The 22,603-nt window shown below is 41.3% G+C and overlaps 1 protein-coding gene across 1 annotated transcript; it reads left to right on the forward strand.

Moving 5' to 3' along the window:
* Positions 1-313: 313 nt before the first annotated feature.
* Positions 314-17,504, forward strand: kiaa2013 (KIAA2013 ortholog). The gene is made up of 3 exons (XM_067591236.1): positions 314-1,682; positions 12,680-13,533; positions 15,728-17,504. The coding sequence occupies exons 1-3, from the start codon at positions 725-727 to the stop codon at positions 15,776-15,778; spliced, it is 1,863 nt and encodes a 620-aa protein (XP_067447337.1). The 5' UTR covers positions 314-724; the 3' UTR covers positions 15,779-17,504.
* Positions 17,505-22,603: the final 5,099 nt, after the last annotated feature.

Here is a 22,603-nt window from a genome sequence, read left to right on the forward strand (position 1 = left end):
AAGAGAGAAATCAGGAAGCTTGGAGTGGAAGAATTGAGTCTGGAAAGTGTATTTGCCATCAGGTTAGGGAGTCTTTTCCACTACTTGAAAGAAACTGGATTGATCAACAGAATTTAGTGTTCAGGAAATACATTTTTTTTTTCCTTTTCTCTGAGTTTGTTTATGGGGTCTAATAATTTTGGTCCAAACTCCAACATAGTAGGTGGCGGTACTGCTTCTTTACGTTGGTTGCCACCCGCCATAAAACGGAAAGAAGAAGAAGAAGAAGAAGAAGAAGAAGAAGAAGAAGAAGAAGAAGAAGAAGAAGAAGAAAAGTAAATACGTTCACCATGTTTTGCGACATTTCCGGTCTCCGCCGTGTGCCATTTTGCTTTACGACAGTTGTGACAAACCAGAAGTGTACAAGCTGCAGTTATTTAGGAAGACAGGTATTTCTTCTACCTGCAGGCGAACAAAACACGAAATAACCAGAGATACGACAACTCGACGACTGTCACACACCTGCCAAAGGATACGACTATAACTATAACATAACGATGCGAGAAACAACAAGACATTTCTGACAGCTGGCGTTCACCGAGCTCAACTAAATTAGCTAAAAGCTAGCGGAGCCAGTCTGTTAGCGTTGATCCTGCTGAACATGGTTTGAGTCTTAGACACTTTCAATGTGACATCCGAACACTTTCAACCTGACTCACAGCTGGGCTTCCATCGTTCAAACACCATGTGGCTCCAGCAGAGGCTGAAGGGGCTGCCGGGTTTGTTATCGAGCAGCTGGGCTCGGAGACTTCTCATCGCGCTGCTGCTCTTCCTCATCTCGTCCTGGTACCTGGGAGCAGGGCGCAGCTGGAGGCTTCTCAGGGGCCCAGCCGGGCCCGAGGGGGCCGCCGGACAGTGTCTTCTGGCTGAGATCCACAGGTGGAAGTCTCTGGTGGACCGAGGAGAGGGGATATACAGCACACCTCAGGAGCAGCTACACACACCTTTTGTATCCGGTAACGGACATATTCTGATTGACATCGACTCTAACAAACTGTGGGTAGCGTCGTCTTCACAGCCCGGCTCGGCTCCGGTCCACCAGACCGAATACTCCCCGAGAGTCAGCGTCCATCTGGAGGGGACGCGGGCCGAGGCTCAGGCCTCCATGCTGTGGTTCCGGAAAGGAGCCGTGTTGTCGGTCCGCTGTGCCTCCCCGGCCGCCCTGCAGTCAGTCCGGGACTGCATCACCATCAGAGAGGAGTTCATCGCCCACAGAAGCCGGACTAACGTCTATCTGCAGCGAATACACATCAACAATCCGTCTGACAGGCCCGCCTCCCTGGACGCCTCCTATGACAGCCCCCCCTTTGGAAGCAAGTTCTCCACCAGTGTGGAGAAAGTGGAGGACAGGGAGGTTGTGATCTTCTCCGGCAGAGTGCCTGTGGAGAGTAACCAGATGGTGCTGGTGGTGGTGGTCACCAAGAAGCTGAACAGCAGGATCCAGGTCTCTGCTAAATCAGAGTACACAGACAATATCCTGTCAGTGGTGTGGACCTCCGAGCCCATCGAGTCCTCCAAGCTGGAGGAGACGTTCAGCACTCTCCGAGAGGGAGCCAAAAAGGAACTGGTGGAGCTGCTGAGGGCCAGCGTGGATGAGCTGGTGGTAGATCACCAGCAGGCTTGGATGGACCTCTTCATTTCAGGTGAGCTGAGGTGGTAGGAGTCCATGCACTTCAGATCACATACACCGTGCATTATTGCGCTATTATTGCGTTACCACATATCTACTGTGACAGCTGACATTTACTGAAGAAATTTCAGGTCCCCATAAGTTGACTTTAAGACATGTTGAAATGAATGGAAACCAATGGCTGCCAGAAATGTGTGGAAGAACATTCAGAAATATTTAAATGAGGTGTGCTTTTGAAGGTCAAAGATCATGATAGGCGTTAGAATTCATGCTAGCTAAAATTACAGCAGAGGCAGCACTGTAAAAACTTACAGTGAAAGTAGTGATATAACTATTGAATCAATGCACATCTTGTGAAATTCAGCTGATCGCTGTAGATATTTAAAGGTATACTATGCGGGATGTGTCTGTTGGTGTTTGTAAACACAGCATTCAAAGTTGGCTTCTCCTTCCTGGCTTGAGTGATCTGAGAGCAGAGAGAAGCCCTTTTTACACCTGGCATTAACATGCATCATAGGTGATCCGATCACAAGTGGACAGCTCTAAGTACATCTGTTCACACCTGATATTAACATGCCTCTCCACATGTGTCTTCAGTGACCACTTGTGATTGGATCTCACTTCCCCGTCCTATATGCAAATAAACACATCCATCATTTTCATTTGCAAGGACCGTATTCGTTTGTTTTTTAACTGGCGGGAGGACTGGTGGTCCATGCGACCTCCGTCCAAAGTTGTGTTCAATTTGTTTGATAACAGGATAAACAAATATACAATGCATTGCGTTGACACTGCTAAATGAATGTGGCCACATGCGGCCCAGACCACCTTTGAATATGGTCTGAGTGATCAGATCTCAATGCGTCACACCTGTACTTGGAGCTGTCCACTTGTGATCAGATCACCTGAGACGCATGTTAATTCCAGGTGTGAGCAGGGCCAGAGAGAGCGCAGTGGTGGTCAAGTGAGCCAGAGGGTGAAAGTGAGCGGTGCTGGCAAGAACAAAGCAGTGAATCAGATAAATAAATGTTATTTTCTGATTGTTTCACAGCGGTTATGTTCTAAAACACAAATAAATGGGTCATAATTGATGATTGAGAGGGATTATGAGTCTATACATCGTTTTTTAGGAAAATCCTGCATAGTATGCCTTTAACTGAAATGATCTTATGGTAGATGATACTTGCTGAGACCAGAGGGGTATACTACGAAGCGAGATTAGTGGGTTAGCGAGGTATGTTGAGCATAAAGAAAGGGTTTTCAATGTCATGAAGGTGGCTCTCTTTTAATCTGACTACATCACCATGGTAACTTATACTGCAAACTTCACCTGGTCCGGAGCAGGTTATGTTCCGAGTTTCGGCTTAAATCAGCAATAAAAAGCGCCGTCCTTTCACTAACTACCTGATTTGCTGCAAAGTCCGCTGCTACTACAGCTATTAGAACACTGATTAGAAAACTGATTCGTCTTTTATCATACTTACCATTGATTTGATATGTCATATTGTAAATTTGAGTCAAATGATGCGCCAAATGCCCCCTTTTATGGGGACGCGCACAGAGCTTAAAGCAGAAAGCCTGGGTTAATAAGGAAAGTTCATAACCACCGTCATGATACCAGTTATCTCTGATGGCGAGTTTAGGGTTTGTCGAGCCAGCTTACACAAAGAAAGCCTGGTTATGTTGAACTTGCTTCGTAGTACACCCCTCTGGAGGTAGTAATCCAACAAACGACATAGAGGCAGCATTAGTATGGCTTCACCTCAGCCAATAAAAATGTTCTCCTCATTCTGATGAAGTGAATTGCAAATTGGAATATAGTTGTTGGTTATTTGCATAGGTTATACATGGCATAGCCTGTAAAGATGTTGGTGTTTGCTTACATTGTTTCATCTGTATCTGTTTGGAGCCTAAATGCCTTGCTGTCCAGAAAATTTCATATCATCTGCTAGGAGCTAAATATGGCAAAAACAGACATACTGCGTTTCTCCTTGGTTGACTTGTTTGCCCCCCCACCAGGCCAAAGATGCTATTGATTTCTGAATGAATGGATATTTGGCGTTATTTTTGGCATTAAAAAATATTTTTTAGCCTGGCGGGGGTTCTCATTGGTCTGGCGGCCCACTAAGCCTGTACTATTATAGGGGAAACACTGCATATCTGTACTTGCATACTGTATACAGAATCTTACTTTGGTAGGTTTCTACTTTTCCTCAGGGTGACACTTTCACCAAACAGTTGTCAGCCCACATTTTGTGGGGACCGGTATTGTTTAGAGATTGTTTAGATGCATTAGCTTATTGCGGATATATTTGGTATTGGTGTTTATGTTGGACTTGTATATAATAGAGCTGCGACGAACAATTATTTTCATTACTGTTTAATCCATTGATTGTTTTCTCGATCAACAGATTAGTTGTTTAGGCTATTGAATGTTGATCACTGCTTCCTAAAGCTCAAGATGACGTCCTCAAATGTCTTCTTTTGTCCAGAACAGTCCACAACACACAACCAAAATATATTCAGGAAATATTCACATTTGAGAAGCTGTTATCAAAGAATTTGGACATTTTCTCTTCTTAAGAAATGACTCAAAATGATTAATCAATCAAAATAGTTGGTGATTAATTCAATAGTTGGCAACTAATTAATTAATTATTGCAGCTGTAGTATATAATAATAATGTTGGACGTGTATTGTGTAGTACATTGTTATTGGATTTTGTAAACTTTCAAATATACGTAGTTATTGGTATCCAATATGGGTTGGGCTGTAAAAGACAGCACTTATTAGATTTGAGTCTTCAGCCACATCCTGTGGCCTTAAGTTGTCATCATGTGAAATGTGGAACTTGGGTCATGTGAAAGCAGGTGGACATAGTGTATATGTACGTTTTTACAAACCAGGTCAGGCATCCTGATGCTGACGAGATTAACTGAGTTATGCTTGCTAGTACCAAAATACTGGTTGGTACCATAAAGGTACCCAATATCAATACCCAGCTCTGCATTTTTTATGGTTTGAAATCTCCAAACTGCACCACAGAGTGATGAAGCATTTTACTGGAAAACAAACGGGCTTTGCACTGTGTTGTCCTTTACGTCTTGCTGACTGGACAATTCACTTCAAAGTTATAGGGTAATTCCAGGTCGAATCAACAGATTTTCGAAAATTTTCCTGACTGACCATCTTAGATTTGCTTCATACTTTATGTAAATGATGTCATTGTACCCAAAAACTAGTGAGCAAAATCTTTGGCTTGTACAGTGGAAAGGGCTTATAGAGATCACGTCTGTCCGGGTAAATTGATCACTATAAGCGGATGATTATTAGAAACAATTTTTTTTCTTTCTCTTAATTTCTCATGCAGATTATCATCTAATTGACATTTACTCATTTATTACATGAATATAAAGTAATGAAACAGGCAGCTTCACTATTTACTGAATTTTATTGACTGTTTCAAACCACAGCACAGCTGTTTCAAATGCTTGTTGTTTCACTGCTGCATTTTTTTAAATACAATTTTCAGCAAGCCATAACTTTAAAATATGCACCTGTGGGCCAACTATTTTACAAATTAAAGACATCTTATAGTGTAGAGCAATCCCTGAAAATTTCAAGCATCTAGCATGAATAATTCAAAAGTAATCACTTATGGAACTTTGTAATAAACTTAGCAGCCCGGCACCTCCTCCTCATGCTGGTCACCAGCCTGGTCACACACTGCTGTGGGATGGCTTCCCATTCTTCAACCAGCATTTGTCGGTTTGTGGGGTTTATCAGAGTACCTCCAGAATTTGGGAGTGGAGAGGATGGAATGACCTGCCAGCAGTCCTGACCTCAACCCCAACCCCCCAACACTTGTGGGATCAGCTTGGGCGTGCTGTTGGTGCCAGAGTGACCAACACAACCACGTTGGCTGACTTGCGACAAATGCTGGTTGAAGAATGGGATGCCATCCCACAGCAGTGTGTGACCAAGCTGTTGACCAGCATGAGGAGGAGGTGCCAGGCTGTTGTGGCTGTGTATGGTTCTTCCACCAATTGCCAATATGTCTCGTTCCTTCAAAATTCAATCATCCAATCCACCAAACACCAAACAAGAGTCAATGGCAGTATAAGCTGTTTGGCATTGGCAGAGAAGATTTGGCATATTTTTCATGGGCTCAACCCACATAGCTCTGCTGCTCATCCCACAAATGCATATTCCTTACAAATGTGGCACCATTTAAAAGGGAAAGAAACAGGATTTCCAATGGTATAAGATTTATTGCTAAGAAGCATTGTTACAACAAAGAAATAATCTACCAAACACAAATTTCCTTACTTTTTGTGCTAAGCTTATTTTAGCAACACTCATTTTTGGCAGACCACGCCCCTTTTTAATCTCAGAAACTATATACAAGTCAAAAATTTTGCATACTAGTTGTTGGGTACAATGACATTATTTACATCATGTATGAAGCAAATACAAAATGGTCTGTTGGTAGGCCTCTGTTGATTTCAAAAGGAATGACCCTATAGAGTGTTGTTATTTTATGATATATTCAGTTTTTGATACTACTGCCGATACAATACAATTTTTTATACCTCAGTTTGAGAATTATAAACATGATTTTCTGCAAAATGCTTTTCATTTCAGAGAAGAGGCCAAAATTCTCAAATGTAAATGTCTAAACACAGTCAAAAACTGGCAAAATTTGGATTTAAAATAGAAACTCATAGTTTAAATGAAGTACATAAGATTATCGGTTGGACAACATTTGATGCTATCTTTCAGTAAGTGACAGTTTAGCAACTGTAATTGCCTTTACAGACATTTTGTTCAATACCAAAAAGTACTAGACCTCTTCACTAAAGTAGTAAAGAGGTTTGATACCTGGCCCTACAGAGTGGAGGTTTGTGTTAAAGATATAATATCAAACTATTCCCCATTAAAATGTCAAAAAATGACTATACCTATGTTATAATTTATTGTGTTGTGTGGTTACATTATCCCAAAAGTTTCCAACAATTTTCAAACCCACAATGGCGTCTTCCAAAGAGTATATGAATACAACATAGAGTGTCGACGTATAGGCTATATTCTGTAAAACACTTACAGCAAGGAACTTTTACCCATGGTGTTAAATGAAAACAACATTCAAGATGTCCAATGTTTAAATAAAATCTTAAAATATATAAAATATTCAATGCTCAGTTGTCAAAAATGAAACTGCAATATGAGGCCTGATACCTTCCTCTTTTAAACATGGTAGTGAATGAAACAATAGCCTGTGTCCACATCATCACAACTTGATAACTTACAAACATGAACACACGTCTTGTCCTGCAGCTTGTTGAATGAGCTACCAAACAAACATTCATTAAACAGTGTGTAAACATACCTGCAGATGTCACTGCGGACCCATTAGATGCTGGTTTGGTCGTTGCTCTTCAAAATCCCTGGTATTGACGCGCTGTCTGTCCATGACTTGCACTTACAGCAGTTTGTTTACATTGTCTTAAATGAGACATTAAATTTTGCAATTAACATAATTAACATGCGTACCGAACTGTGGGGGGCAATCCGTTCGGATCACCGATCAACTACTATCCGTTGCACCACTACCGTTAACAAAGAAATATAGTTTTGTCGCAGTGCATAATTGTTGTCAAACCAATACTCCTCAAGTTCTTTTTTTTAAAATAATAAACATAATTAACAATTAGCTTCAATAGCAGTAAACAGTACAAAACATTCCACCTTTTTTTTTTGTTTTGTTGTTTAAACTCATGAACTTATTGCGCCACCAACTCACCATACTTAGTCAGGGGTCTCCGTAGTTGGGTTGGCCTTTGAGGGCGATGGCCATGGTGAGGTAGCTCCACTGCACCACCCCACTATCCTGAAAGTCCCCAGGGGAAGAGAAGTCCAGGTGAGGAAAGATGGAGGGGAGTGAGACAACAGTTGCAGGGACGTACCCTGCTGGATCTGGTGGAATGTCTATGTTGGAGAACAGCTCAGAGAACCCCAGGTCTGGGTCTGCAGGATCCATGTCCAAGTCTGGGTGTGACACTTCCACAGTTGTCCAGACCTGAGCCTGCTCCATGGCCCAGGTGTTGTCCAGTGGATCGTGGCTGTGATAGGGCTTTAGCTGATCGTGGTGAACCACTTTTACTTTGGTCTTTCGGGCCTTTCTTGATGCAATACACTAGGTCTTTCAGCTGTCCCAGAATGAAAAATGGACCTTCATATGACAGAAGAAACTTTCTGACCCTGATCTTGACTTTCCATGTGCCCTTAATGAGGTACCACACAGTATCTCCAGTTACCAGGTCCACCAGATCACTCACTTCCTGGCTGAACATCATGAAGTTGGGAAGTTATGAAACCAGTGGCACTGTGCCTTTTCGCTCTGTAGGCCATGACAGCATAGTAGATTATCAGGTCCAAGTCCCAGTAACAGTGCTCGGCTGTAGTGGCCAGAATCTTTTGCAGGGTGGCTCTGAACTCTACTTGGTCATCAGACTGTGGTCGGAAGGGTGTAGTGTGTGTTTTATCAATACCAAATAGTGTGCACATTTTCTTGGACACAAGGGCGGAGCTGGACTCTCAGCACAGAGGGGCCAGAGCATTCTTGAGGGGCCCTTATGATAAAGTCATTTTAAAATAATTCACAACCGTAAAATAGCTAATATATCCTATCCTATCCATAAACACAAATTGTCACTTATTGAGCAAAGCAAGTCTATGTCTAAGTAATATAGTATAGTTCTTCACTATATATAGTGAAGCTACTTTGTCAGACAAGCTTGTTCTAAAGAACAAAAAAAGAAAACAGGTTGCCTGCTACATTCAAATGTTTCAGCACCGAGGATAGCTCACAGTGCTTATTGTGCATCGATTAATGAACGGTTCAGCACCACCGCCAATAGTCAGCAACAAGCCAGGTGCACTGTCTCAGTGACATGTCTTTCTTACACAGAAATAACAAACATAAAATAGACACAGCGGTCTACAACACTACAGGCAGTGTGACTGACGGGTGCCAAGATGCAGTGAGCATGGAGTTAAATAACAGATTAATACAACATTATGACTGATTTCTTCATAACCAGAATTTAAGTTAATAAAGACTAATTATGGATGTTTGTATCTTTGTTGAGCCCAGAAAAGGTGAGAATGCCCTGTATTTCCCAAGAAAAGAGCAGTGCAGTGTTTTCTGTTTTATACTTTTTTATCATCTTGTGACCCTACATATTTATCAAGGTTAGCTAAATTTAGTCTGAAACTAAGCACTTATAATAGCACTGTGGTCAGACAGGTCATTATAAAGAAATAAGGTAAAAAGTAGGATAATGTCATTTTATCAAGTAGAGTGTTTCATAGTGGTCTAATACAACAAACCACATTACATTGAATTTGAAAACTCTAGGATGGCATTTAGATGGCATATAAAAAGAAACAATGCATATATACTGTAGATACATGACTTTACACACATTTCTTTTTTCTTTAAGAGTTTTTGTTCATGTCAAAAAGTATCACTGCATGTGTCAAATACATGACTTACTCACTCTTATTTGCTATATCCATGAATGAATTCTCACAAGCAACAAGCAGACAGAGCTTCTGCACAGGCTCATTCTCAAATCACACACAGTAAACAGGTGACTGATTGCTTATAAATGCAAAACTGGGGAAGATCCACCTTATTCAAAGTCTTGGCGGGCCTGTCAGTCCCAGTATAAGATCCAGTACATAACATAATTTCCAGTTACAATTCCAGTTACAGTTTCAAGTTACATGTTTCACTCATCAATTGTTGTCCCTGCTCAGCCTGTAGTGTAGTGTTGTCCATTAAAGTGAGGTCGGATAGTCTGGCCTCATCCATGCACGAACCAGTCTTCACTTCCTGCAGAGTCACCAAGCAGAAATACGGACAGCGCCACTCTGCCATTGCAACCCACATTGTGGTCAGAGGGGGGATTACATCCATAGTGATAAGCACTACCATAGAGAATGAATTGAAAAAGTTAAAAGAGTTCTACTATTCCTGCTGTGCTCACGAATTGGGTCGCACACTATGTCCCCAGCGGGGCCTCTATTGAGTGTGGGCCCGGGGGCACCGCCCCCTCTGCCATTGTGGTCACTCCACTTATACTTGAACATTTCGAACTCAAAGTCCTGACCCTGGTCACTATCATGCAATGTCTGTGGTTCCCCATAAGAACACACCCCCTTTGAGGCAAGCACTTCAGCCACAGTCACTGCCTGGTCGTTTGGTAGGGGGAAGGCTTCCCCCAGTTTTATGAAATAGTACTGTATCATGAGCACATAACAGTTGTTGCACTCTGTCTCATTCAGTGGCCCCATGATATCCAAGATAATACGCTCCATCGGGGCTCCCACCCTGACAGTGCCCATGGGGGCCTTTGGCGTCTTAAGGGGCTGGGCTTTGGACAAGTCTAGAGTGCGGTGGTTAGCAGGTGCGTGAGTCTGTCGAATACCACTTGGCATTCTGTAGTCCCCTCAAAACGGGCGTATTTCTTGGTCAGGACAAGGAGGGACACAGCGACAAACCGTAGATGGTATGATGCCAAGCTGATTAATTGACGGACCTCCTGGAGTGATGTAGGTATAAGCCACTCCTACACCTTCTGGACTTTGATGGGGTCGGTGACCACGCCACACTTGGAGATGATGTGGCCTGGGTAGGCTACTTGACGGCAGAAGAAGCAGCATTTAGCAGGTTTCAGTTTCACGTTGACTTAGTGCAGCCTATTGAAAACCTGGCCAAGTTGCTGCAGCATTTCTGACATGTCCTGGTCCAGCACAATGAGGTCTCCCACTGCATGCCAGTTAAGGCATGGTCCATCAGCCACTGGAACGTCCACAGAGCGTTGCACAGTCCAAACGGCAGAACGTTCCATTCGAACAGTCCCTTTCTGGTGCAGAAGACTGACACTCGGTGAGCCCTGGGGATCAGTTTGACTTGCCAATAGCCAGAGGCAAGATCCATTTGGCAGTGGAGAGGGTGTTAAGTCTGTTTTGGATGCAGGGCCACAGGTGAGCGTCTTTAACGCTGCAGTTGTTTTGGGCCCTGTAATCTATGCAGAGGCAGTACCTTCCGTTCCCTTTACATACCATCACTATGGGCACACACTGCTATAGGTGCACAGCAGCTGAGCTAGCTGGAGCTCCTCTCTGTTGAGCTCAGCTGAACTTTGGCTGTAGGACTCCTGCAGTTGCTGGGGAATAGTTGGGTGTTATGGCTGTTCTGGCTTGGCTGTGGTGGTGGCTCGCAGGCCACAACAAAGGAGGGAGACGCATGCCCAAACTCAGCGATAATAATCTGAAATTTATTAAAGTAAATAACAATAATTGCAATGGGATGTGGAAGTCAGTATCAGTGGTGTTTGAAAGTGTATGAATGTGTTGTCTAATGTGAGGTGTGTGTTGTCAGTGGAGAACAAAACCAAAAAGGAAACGCAAAAAACAACCACAGCTTGGTGAGTGGAGGTATCAGAGAGGGACTGGAATCAGGGCAGACGGGCTTGAAGACATTCTGGGGAACTCGCCAGGTTTTCCCAACTGGTGAATGTTTGTTTGGTGGCTCATTCAACAAACTAAGCTGCAGGACAAGACGTGTGTTCATGTTTGTAAGTTATCATCAAGTTTTGATGATGTGGACACAGGCTGTTGTTTCATTCACTACCATGTTTAAAGGAGGAAGGTATCAGGCCTCATATTCCAATTTAATTTAACAATTGAGCTTTGAATATTTTATATATTTTAAGATTTGATTTAAACATTGGACATCTTGAATGTTGTTTTCATTTAAGACCATGGGCAAAACTTCCTTCCTTTTACAGAATATATGGAAAACAAAGTTTTATTTGTCTCCCCCCTTTTTTTTCTTTTTTTTTGCTGATCCGAAAAATGATCCGATCCATGACTCAAATCTGTGATATGATCCGAACCGTGAGTTTTGTGATCCATTGTGCCCCTACTCGCTACGCATACACATTACACACTGCCCTATTCCTTAAAGCAGCTACGCTACTCTTATAACAGTAACTTTCATGTAGATGTCCTTTGAAGAATGAGGACAGGGAGGATTATGGGATTTGATGCATGATATGATGACTCAAAACAATTCCACAATAACATAGGGTGTTAACGTGCTCACACAGTGTGCGAGTGAAAATCATTAGTAGCCCATTGATATTAATGATAGTGTGACATTTTAGCAGTGGTGCACTGATGGCAATATGGGGTACAGTATCTTGTCCAAGGACACTTCGACATGTGGACTGGAGGAGCTCGGAATCGAACTACCACTTGTGATTAGTGGATGACCCGCTGTACAGCCATCCCGCAATAGGGTCTGTTTGTTGTTGTCAGTGTTAATCATTCCTGCTTCCTCATCCAGACCGGGAAGCACAGGAGAGATGTTGTATTCTGCTCCAGGGTCGAAGTCACTGGTAACTTTGGGGCTAACCCCCTTTACTTCAGTCAGCAGGTGTCAAGCAAGACATGGGAACCTGGCTTTGGTCTTGAGGAGGTGTAGCGTTTCTTTTCTGATAAACAGACTAAACTGTACATACTGCTATGTTCACAGCTACTGCTAAGTAGCCTCACCATCACACACTCAGTCTGTGACCAGTCATGCCTGCAGCATGTCTGGATCAGTTGATCATGTGAGGAGAGCAACTTAATCATTGGTTAATATGGTAAGCTGTTAATGGATGTGTCTCAACTCCCTTCACTCACTGTGCTCATTGACTGGAAATGAAACCACCAACTGACCTTTTTCACAGACTGGGACTCAGAATGTGCAATGTATCTGTATAGTTGTGAGCATGTAGAGTTAAAATGGAAATAAAATATTTACTCACAGAAGAGAACGAGTGGAAAATGCCTGTGATGTGACAGAAAACAGAAAAAAAGTAATCGATCCTTGGAAATACACTACCTGCCTGGCTTTTGTGAAGTTCTGCTTCTGTTTCTTTGTTCATTCAGGTGTTGAAATGAGGAAGATCACTGACTCCCACACACCATCAAGCCGCACAGTGAACACCACCCTCTACTACATCCTGTCCTCCTCCACAACTCCCCTTCTGGACCGAAGGCTGAGCAGCGAGGAGCGTGCTCGTCTGGAGTCAAGCCTCAACTATGCTGACCACTGCTTCAGTGGCCACGCCACCATGCATGCAGAAAATCTGTGGCCTGAGCGGGTGAGCAGCACCGCTCAAATCCTCCAGCTAGTTACGCTATGGACTCTGACTCTGCAGAAGAGAGGCTGCAAAGTGCTTGTGGCAGCTGGAGCCCACGGAGCCATGCAGGGCATGGTGCTCAGCTTCGGCGGCCTTCAGTTCACAGAGAACCACCTGCAGTTCCAGGCTGATCCGGACGTTCTGCACAACAGCTACGCCTTGAGAGGGATCCACTACAACCAGGACCTCATTAACCTGGCCGTGCTGCTGGATGTGGAGGGGAAGCCTTTTCTTCATGTGTCGGTGAAGCAGCAAGAGAAGCCGGTGAAACTGTACGCCTGTGAGGCTGGCTGCCTCAACGAGCCTGTGGAGCTGACATCAGAGATCAAAGGTCACACCTTCCCTGTAATGGTGACCCAACCCATCACACCACTGCTCTACATCTCCACAGATCTGCGCCACCTGCAGGACCTCCGCCACACCTTGCACCTCAAGGCCATCCTGGCACACGAGGAACACATGGCCAACAGGTACCCAGGCCTGCCCTTCCTCTTCTGGTTCAGCGTGGCCTCGCTCATAACACTCTTCCACCTTTTCCTCTTCAAGCTCATATACAACGAGTACTGTGGCCCCGGCGCAAAGCCCCTCTTCAGGAGCAAGGTATAAACGGCAGTATTAAAACATAACTGGAAGCATAAAACTGCAAACTGCAAACTGATCTGCTCTGCGCCGTTTTTCTTTTACTTGTGTGTGTGTGTGTGTGGTGGCAAAGATTTCCTCTCTCTATTGACGCTCTCTCTGTGGGTTGGTTTCTCAGTTTTGACTTTCACCTTCTCTGTGAGTGAACTTTATTTTCCCATCTCAAGTGGTACATGTTTTGAGGGCTGGCATAAAAGCCTTACACACCTCCCTTCCCCCTTGCACAAAAGATGATTCCACAATTCTCGTTCTGTGTTGAACAAGTTTTTCACTGCAGCTGTTGAAATGGGGAAACCTGATATTAATTGAAACCATCAGTAGGATAGTAGCCTTTATTCAAGATTACAGACCTTGAAGTTACAATTAACTATTTGGGTTACAGTGTCATTTTAGCACACACCACCTCTTCATATGCACTTCATATCCATTGTGGAATGTCAAGCTTTTGTTGATCGCAACGGGAGAAAAACAAGCACAAGAGCTATTATTCCCTTTCAAATCAGGAGATTATTATTTGTTGATTATTTCTTTTGTTTGCTTACCCAGAAGTTAATGCCACTTTGCAATAGCATTCATATTGTTCTGATTCAGCGTTCTAAAAGGGCCATACCAGTATTTTTGCAATCCCAATAAATTATGTATACTTCACGTTAGAGAAGCGTAACACAGGTTTTTAGATTTTCAAATGTGTTTTTTGTGTCTCCTCAAGGAAGCCATTATTTTTGTTCATTTCATCACAGTCAGTTGTTTGAGTTAGGTAATCCATTAGTTACTGTTGTTTAGTAAGATTTAAGGCTTCTCAGTTTGAACCTGCACTGACAATAATTCAAAGGTACCCTGTGGAGGTTTTGCCACTGAAGTAGCACTATGGAGCTTAGAGTGGGTCCCCAATTAGTTTGCATATTATGCATCTTTTGGAGCCATTTCTAAACAAGCTAACACGACCAAACTCTTCATAATAAAGGAACATGTCACCCAGTGCAACAGTGTGACTCGCTGAAAATGTTTTTAATAGTTTTCGGACAACAACGGAGGTCTACAGCACAGAAGAATAAGATACACACACAATACTTGTTAGTAAATGAGTTGGTTTAGCTCTGCACATGAGATATCTTTACAATAAGAAAAATATATAAAATCAGCTTTGCAAATGTGTTTTGATGAGAAAGACTGAATGTTAACAAAACTTATGCAAGACGCATCCACTGAGTACCTTTAACTTAGAGCAGCTATAATGCTGATTGATTACCTAACTGAAACATGTGTCTGATGAGTTGATTTGCAACTGAAATAATGGAAACCTTTGACTCCCTGGAGTAGGAATAACACAATTCATAACATTTCACTCACCAAGTTAATTGATGAAATCTGGGATCACAGCAATATTGTGAAAAACAGGTCTAAGAACAGGTGGACGATCAGACAGGCTCAACAAACCTCCAGGTTAGCCAAACTCATCTGGAAGGAAATACAAAGGCAAAATGATAAAATGATTATCCAAACTGTCTGTTGTAATTGTTGACATACAGTTGGGATCATTAACATTTTAGGTGCACTCACTTTGAGTTTGACCTTTTAAGTAAAGTGGCTTAGATCATCTTAATAAACTGTTGGTTTGTTTGTTGTCTGACTGCTCGTTTTCTTGACCTGTCCAGAGCCACAAAAAAACCCCCCAAGTTGTAACAAATCTTACTGTTACTTAAAGAGAGAGGATTGTAATGGATCAGCCCAAAGCAAAATTATCCAGCGAATAACACAAGCCTAAATTAGCACAGTAAAGGTGGTGCTAAAAGTTCATGATGTCTGTTGTCATGTAAAACGGCTACTTGTTTACAGATGTCCTTACACAATGAGCTGTTCACCTGTGGGACAGCATGGACTGTGTGCTCACTCTGCCAGGACTCTTCCCGCTATTCCTTTTTTCCCCTGTGTTTTGATGATGTTTTATATTGAATCACTTAATTAAATTAACAAGAAATCTGTGGGTTGGCTTTGGCTCTTTACTACTGACCTGTCAAACCCTGCTGTGCCTCAATGAAAGAGCTCTTATCCTCAGCAGGTCTATGTTTTTTCCATTTCCTCTGGGAGGCAGTCTGGGTCAGGTAGTCGCAGTCAGTCTCTCAGCAGTTCTAATCCTCCCCTCTGACTTCACCAGGTCACCAGAAAAAATGAAGATGGCTGCAGTGATACCAGGAACTCTGCTTGAACGCTACACAGCTAACATGGGTGTGCTGGTGCTGAATCTGAAATGAGGCCACGCATTTGTCCTCAATGTGTCACAGTTTGCACTGATAACTATTAATTTTTTTACTGCATGACTCTGCATTTTGAAGGAATGTCATCTACTGTGGAGTGATACAATTGAGAGATTTGCTGGTGAGAAGATGTAGAGGCACCTAGGTTTGTCCCAGAGACCGATTTCATATATTTAAATTGATTGTTTTGTCCAACCAGCTGTCCGAAACCCAAAGAACATTATTTTAATATAATATAAAACAAACAAACAAAATGCAGGAAATACTCACATTTGAAAAGCTCTAACCTGTAAATGGTTTGCCTTTTTGCATAAAGGGTTCACAATTGTTCAAGTCTGTCTTAAAACAGTCAGGAATCCAAATGAATGTTGAAACAGGTTTTTCCTGCTGTAATCATTCCTCATGTTCAAACTGACCATTAGAAGATCCCATCATAATGCACTGACAATGTAAGTGATGTGGGACAAAATCCACGGTCCTTCTGTGCAAAAATGTATTTAAAAGTTTATCTGAAGCTAATATGAAGCTTCAGTCGTCCAAATGAGTCAAATCAAGTAGATATCTTTCAACGTCTACAATATTTTTAGTACCAAAGTTCCTCTTTCTGTTACTATAATTTCACCGCAGCTCATCAGGCAAACACTGTATGAGGAGACACAAAAAGGGAATATGATACTAAAAAGACTGTGAATATGTCAGATATCCACTTGATATGAGTAACTCAGACTGCTGAAGCCTCATATAAGCTTCAGATAAACGTTTAAATGCATTTTTGTACAAAATGACTGTGTGGACACACTGTGGATTTTGGCCCCCATCACTTAAACTGAAAGGACATTTGAAGGGAATCTTTGGTTTACAACCAGTATGAACAGGAGAAATGATTATACCTAAGACTATCCTTTCAAAAATGACTTAAACAATTGGTTGATTATCAAAATTGTTGCAGGTGTATTTCCTGTCGAGCAACTATTTGATTTATTGACCAATCATTTCTGTTCTAAAACCAACATTTGAACAGCATTTTAAGGAAGCATTTGAACATCCAGCCTATTTCAACATGTGGCAGAAGTCTCATTAAACTGGCTACATTTTGAATCTAATCTTACTAGAAACTCTGGAAGTTCTTACATGTACATGTATTATGAACAGTGTTGGCTCAACCTGAGTGATTTGTTTTCCCTTAAAGCCAGTGAAACTGTGAACAAACCCTCATCTAACCTCGCCCCAGATAATACTCAGGATAACCTCAGAGATACACAACCTGATTTTGTTATGGGACCCCCAAATCCCCAATAATCAAAACTACACTGTAAACTGTAACGTTAACCAAAATATCTCAGTCTAACCCCAACCTACCAAAACAAGACTTAGCAGGTGTGGCGGCTGTACTTCAGCATGCTAATATACTCGAAGTGACAATGTTAACCTGTGTTTGCCATGCTGACCATCTTAGTTTAGCATCTTTGCATGCTAACATTTACTAATTAGCACAATGAATGTCTGAACAAACTTTCATAGCGGTCCCTCCAATAGTTGTTGGGATATTTCAGTGGGCACCAAAGTGGTGGACCCACATGGCATAGCTAGCATAGTGTAAAGCCACCATGTTAATGGTGAGAAAAACACTTTATAATGTAACCAAAATATCTAAAAAAACAAAAAAAAACAAGCAAACTTCCAGATGGCTTAATCTCAGTGCCTATACATCTTTTTACCAACCAAAACCCTAAACTGTATGCACGTCTTCTGCTACATGGACACACTGTCCTATGAAAGGGGTCATCTGCAGGGCAGCATGGGTAGACACGGTAACATTTTTCAAATTTCCAAAGGTGAAGTGGAAGAACTTATTAGTTGTTCAACTTTCTAAGGACTCATATCAGCTTTGATACATTGCATTCATGGCTTGGAGCTGCAACCTCTAATTGGCTGAAAAAGGCTCAGTTAGATGGTCTTAGATTTGGTCTAAGATAGTTTGAAGCTCTTATGTGTAGATTTTTTTTAATGTGATTCTAGCATCTTTCAGATTATTCCGATAGGCTAACTGAGACAATCTCAGAGAATGTTGGCGCTGTGGATGTGTTGCTTTCAGTCCGTTTAGTGTGAGGTTTCAGGATGCTTTAAACAAACTAGTTTGTATGAAGCATCGTCCAGCAATGTCTAAAGAGACGTGTTTATAGTGTCATAGCCACACTCAAAGATGGGGTGAAAAGCCTGCTACCATAGAGAGGAACGAGACTTACTTACTTTATCACACATACAATTGTACAGTGAAAGTTGATCTCTGCATTTAACCCATTTTAAGTATTAGGAGCAGTGGGCAGCGACTGTGCAGCGCCCGGGGACCAAGTCCAGTTTTAAGCCAGTGCCTTTGGTCAGGGGCGCTGACAGGAGAATTAACCTACCCTACATGTTTTTGATGGTAGGAGGAAACCCACGCAAACACGGGGAGAACATGTAAACCCCACACAACTTCCCCAGCTGGGTATTGAACCCTTTGAACCTTCTTGCTGTGAGGCAACAGTGCTAGCCACTGAGCCACCGTGCTGCCCACATGATGAATCTTAGAAATGGAGACTGATGGACGGCACACACTTTCAGAAATTCTCCTCAAAGACATTCATGTTGTTGCAGTCAATCACATGACGAGTGATGAGTGAAAAAAGATTTGTGATTCTAAGTTTTTGAAAGTCATGAAAATCGTTGTATTTACCACCCTCTAATTCTGTCATCTGAAAGGGGGATTCGGATGTGTTCCTGGGTGGTAGTGAAAAAAAAGAAATTTCTTTCATTCATTTTTCCAAAAGATATTCCCTCATTTTGATGATGGAGTGCCATCTAACGTCTGAAATACATCAGGCACGGACACGACGCGTCACATAGGTTGGGGAGAGCAGGATTCTTTCATGTGCTACACCAACTGTCTTTTTTGTGTGCCAGCCATTGTGTTTTGCCAAGTGATCATGCAGGGTTCGGAAGCATAGGCTATATTGACTGCTACTCAATTAACTAGATCATTTTAACTACAGGATCATGCATACACATTGATTTGATTGATTTATTTTAATGTGCAATGAAAAAAAAAACCCACAAGGTTGCACTTCTACATCACATTGCCTCTGGTAGAATGAGGTATTTATTTTGATCATTTTTAAACAGTACTTGTACAGCCGTGGGCGTGGCTTCTGTGGTCAGTGTAGCAACCTCAGTTGTTATAATGGATGTGCTCTGCTATGGCTCTGCTGTGGCCATGCTGCAGCAGACGTGTCACCCCACATCCGTGCCTGGTATATTTCGGGTGTAATATGTACTCTAAAATCTTCCATAGGTGTTGAGTTGGGTTGAGATCTGGTGGCTGTGAGAGCTTTAGCAGTTCTTCGCTAACTTATTCAGGTTTTCCTTTCATTTATCCAGTATCTGTATCTTCAGCACCAGTTCCAGTGTATTGTTAAGCTTTTCCTATGAGGCTCTCCAATTTTTTTGTCCTTTTGAAGCTTTTTTTTCTTGTTCTCTGAGCTATCATATAATACTTCTACTATTGCTTCACTCATCGCTAACCTTCCAAGTAAAAATAGCCTTGTAATTCTTCTCTCTTCCGGAGGGTCTTGAAGCTGTTGCTCAGTTGGCCATGTTTTTAAAAGGGAAACCTGTCTGATCATCTCGGGGATGTTAATGCGTTCCCAGGTCACAACAATTATTTTGATGTGTATAATGTTATTGTAACTCATAATTAATAGGCAGAGCTACAAAAATAACACCAAATTGTAAAATCTGTATTTCTTCAAAGTGCTATTCAGTACTGAATCACTAGTTAAACTGCTCTGCTCTCTAGGACATAACACAATCAAACATGATGCACTTCTGGCCACACCCTAATAAGTGATGTCACAAGAGGTATTTAGTCCTTGGCAGCGTGTTGAAAACACCTGCTGTGACATCACAGATTGGGGCAGGAGTGTGACATGATTCAAAGGTTTAACCCAAGTTATCACATGCTTATTTTCTACATGTACAACTTGAACACAAGTTAATTTATATATAACACAAATGACAATTATTAATGGCAGCCATTCTATGTATAGAGTCATATTTCCTCTTGACTCTCAGACAAAAAACAAACAATTATTATAAACAATTATTCTGACAGATCAAGATGATTTGATTATGCAACGTATTTTGTAAGGTACAAATGTCTTAAAAACTTATGTCAGTGGAAATGATCATGTCAGAACTTTGGAAGACTGTTCAGCTTTTTTATTTTCTTTAGTTTGTAGGGTTTTATGGGATCGCTTTACTTGATGTGAACTACTGAGTATGCCTAAATGAAGAAGTTAATTTATTGAGCTCTTGGCAATAGCCATCATCAGATTGAAATGTACTTGAATGGTTTGTGATCATGTAAAATTGAAGCTAAAAAAACAACTTTGTCTTAAACTGGGGAGAATAAATCACAACATCTGAAATGATGCAGTCTGACAATTTGTTCAATATATTTCTGGGTTTAGAGTGGCAATATGTGAGGAAATGTCATTTGAGTGTCTGGGATGTACCACTGGAATTATTCGACTTTACAATGTTATTATAACCAATTAAAAATGATCAATTTAAAGCTACACTCATTTATATTTTTATAAAACAGTGGATCAAATGCGTGATATGAAAACAGTCATGCATCGTGACAAACCCAGAGAACTACCACCAACTCTGCAGCTTTTTTACCACTTTTAGCACATCGTCTTGGTTTTAAGGCCCACAACTTTACTGTTTTGGTTCAGTCTCACAGTTCTCATCGGTCTGGTTTTGTCTGATAAACCCAATGTATGCACTTACAGGATGGACAAATACAGTATAACACTTAATCATGATCACAAATGATCTTATGCAGTCAATAAAATTAATGTAATGGTTTTATTCTTCAAAAAAAAAAAAAAATTCTTTGACAGACAAAAATGTTCCAGTAACAGAAACAGTGTCTACCACTAACCATCAGTCATTACCATGACACAGATGCTTTTCAGGATGCATTCTGTCTCTTGTGAAGATTTGTTCAGCCATGAACCAATCGACTTTGCATTTCAACTGCCACTGAAGAAACCACTTTCCAGAATTAGATACTATAAATGACATCACAACAGGACTGTAAAGCAGATTATAAACTGTCTTTGAGTGTTGACTGGTAAATTACTGCCAGGTCAGTCCACAAAATGAACGTTTTGGAATACAGCTGCTTTAAGATTTGATGTTATTTAGAGTGGGTGTCTCAGTTTTGTTTTGTTTTTTTTAAATAGAATATATTTTGGAAAACAACTTTTCCCCCATCTGTAGTAAAAAACCAGTACATCATTACTGTGGTTAAAAATGGGTACCTTAGCTTTAACAAATTTCTAGTGACAGCATTGACATTCACTTTACTTTGGTAAAAGTGTACTGAAATGACAAACTATCCACACCTAACTCACTTTTCAGTTTTTGAAGTCTGAATTATACTTCTGTGTCAACATTTCACCATAGGCACTTATGGCAGTCATTTCCTGTGTGCATATACTCTACCTGATCAATAATACTGCAACACTGAATGGCAGCATGAGTGTATGAGAAAATTCCTGTTTTGCATTCATTTCAATTCACTTTAAGAGCTGTACCAGTATGGTCCATTATTAAACTAAACTAAACTACAAGTGGCCTAAGCAGGTACTGAGTAGTGGATGAAACTGACATAATTGAATCACTTTCTAATAAAATGTAGCAAGACATCTTAACAGACCATTCACACATGATGGAAGAGTTGAATCAACAAACATTACATCGTGTAGGTGTTGTCATGTCTAGCCCCTAAACAGACACGGAAAGACACAGAAGTATAAATCAGCCTCAGACAAACTTTTTTTTTTTTTTTTTTTTTTTTTTACTGCATGACGTTTGTTGGGTCAGTGTGTTTCTAATCAATGCTATTATGTCTAACACATACACAAAATGATCAATCTTTGTTTTTAAGCCAATGGTTCTTATATTTTATATTATTTTTTAAAATATAAAACAGACCATTAAATCAAGGCATCTTCTGATATTTAGGGAAAAAAGCTTGTGTTGTGTGTTACCAGAGTCAGGAGTGAAGTCAGGCTTCATCTCTGTTTGTCCAGTAGAGAGATAGGCCCAGCTTAACACAAAGACAGGACGCAGGGGGAAGCTACTCTGTTGTTTACACGGTGTGCTAGATCTCATTAGTGGCTGTTGGTCAATAAATGGCCTCAATTTAGGGCTGCAACTAATGATTATTTTCATTATTGATTATTTTCTGGATTAATGGATTAGTTGTTTGGTCCATAAAGTGTCAGAAAATGGTGAATAATGTTGATCATTGTTTCCCAAAAGTCCAAGCTGATGTCTTCAAATATTGTTTTTTTGTTTTGTCCCAACCAACAGCCCAAACCCCAAGATATTCAGTTTACTGTCATAGAGGACTAAAGAAAGCAGAAAATATTCACATTTTAGAAGCTGGAATCAGAGAGGTTGGACTTTTTTTCTTATAAGATGACTCAAAACGATTTATTGATTACCGAAATAATTGGCGTTTAGTTCAATAGTTGGCAACTAATCCATTAATTGACTAATTGTTGAAGCTCTACTTCATTTGCAAACCACAATGTTAATGCATAGAACAGCTTTTGAGTTGTTGGATGGCTTTCTTCTCAACTATTAATGGAGTTAGGACAGCAGTTTCCTCCCGCTTCCAGTCTTTGTGTAGACACACATTCTGGACATACTTCACATCA

Source organism: Thunnus thynnus, chromosome 6, assembly GCF_963924715.1.
Source record: "Thunnus thynnus chromosome 6, fThuThy2.1, whole genome shotgun sequence".
Taxonomy (NCBI): Eukaryota; Metazoa; Chordata; class Actinopteri; order Scombriformes; family Scombridae; genus Thunnus; species Thunnus thynnus.

What these genes read in the sequence shown, in the direction of transcription:
- kiaa2013 (XM_067591236.1), top strand. Translation starts at nt 725, where the DNA reads ATGTGGCTCCAGCAGAGGCTGAAGGGGCTGCCGGGTTTGTTATCGAGC. An exon ending in GATGGACCTCTTCATTTCAG is followed by an intron (nt 1,683 to 12,679) that starts GTGAGCTGAGGT and finishes TTGTTCATTCAG; the next exon opens with GTGTTGAAATGAGGAAGATC. An exon ending in AGCCCCTCTTCAGGAGCAAG is followed by an intron (nt 13,534 to 15,727) that starts GTATAAACGGCA and finishes TGACTTCACCAG; the next exon opens with GTCACCAGAAAAAATGAAGA.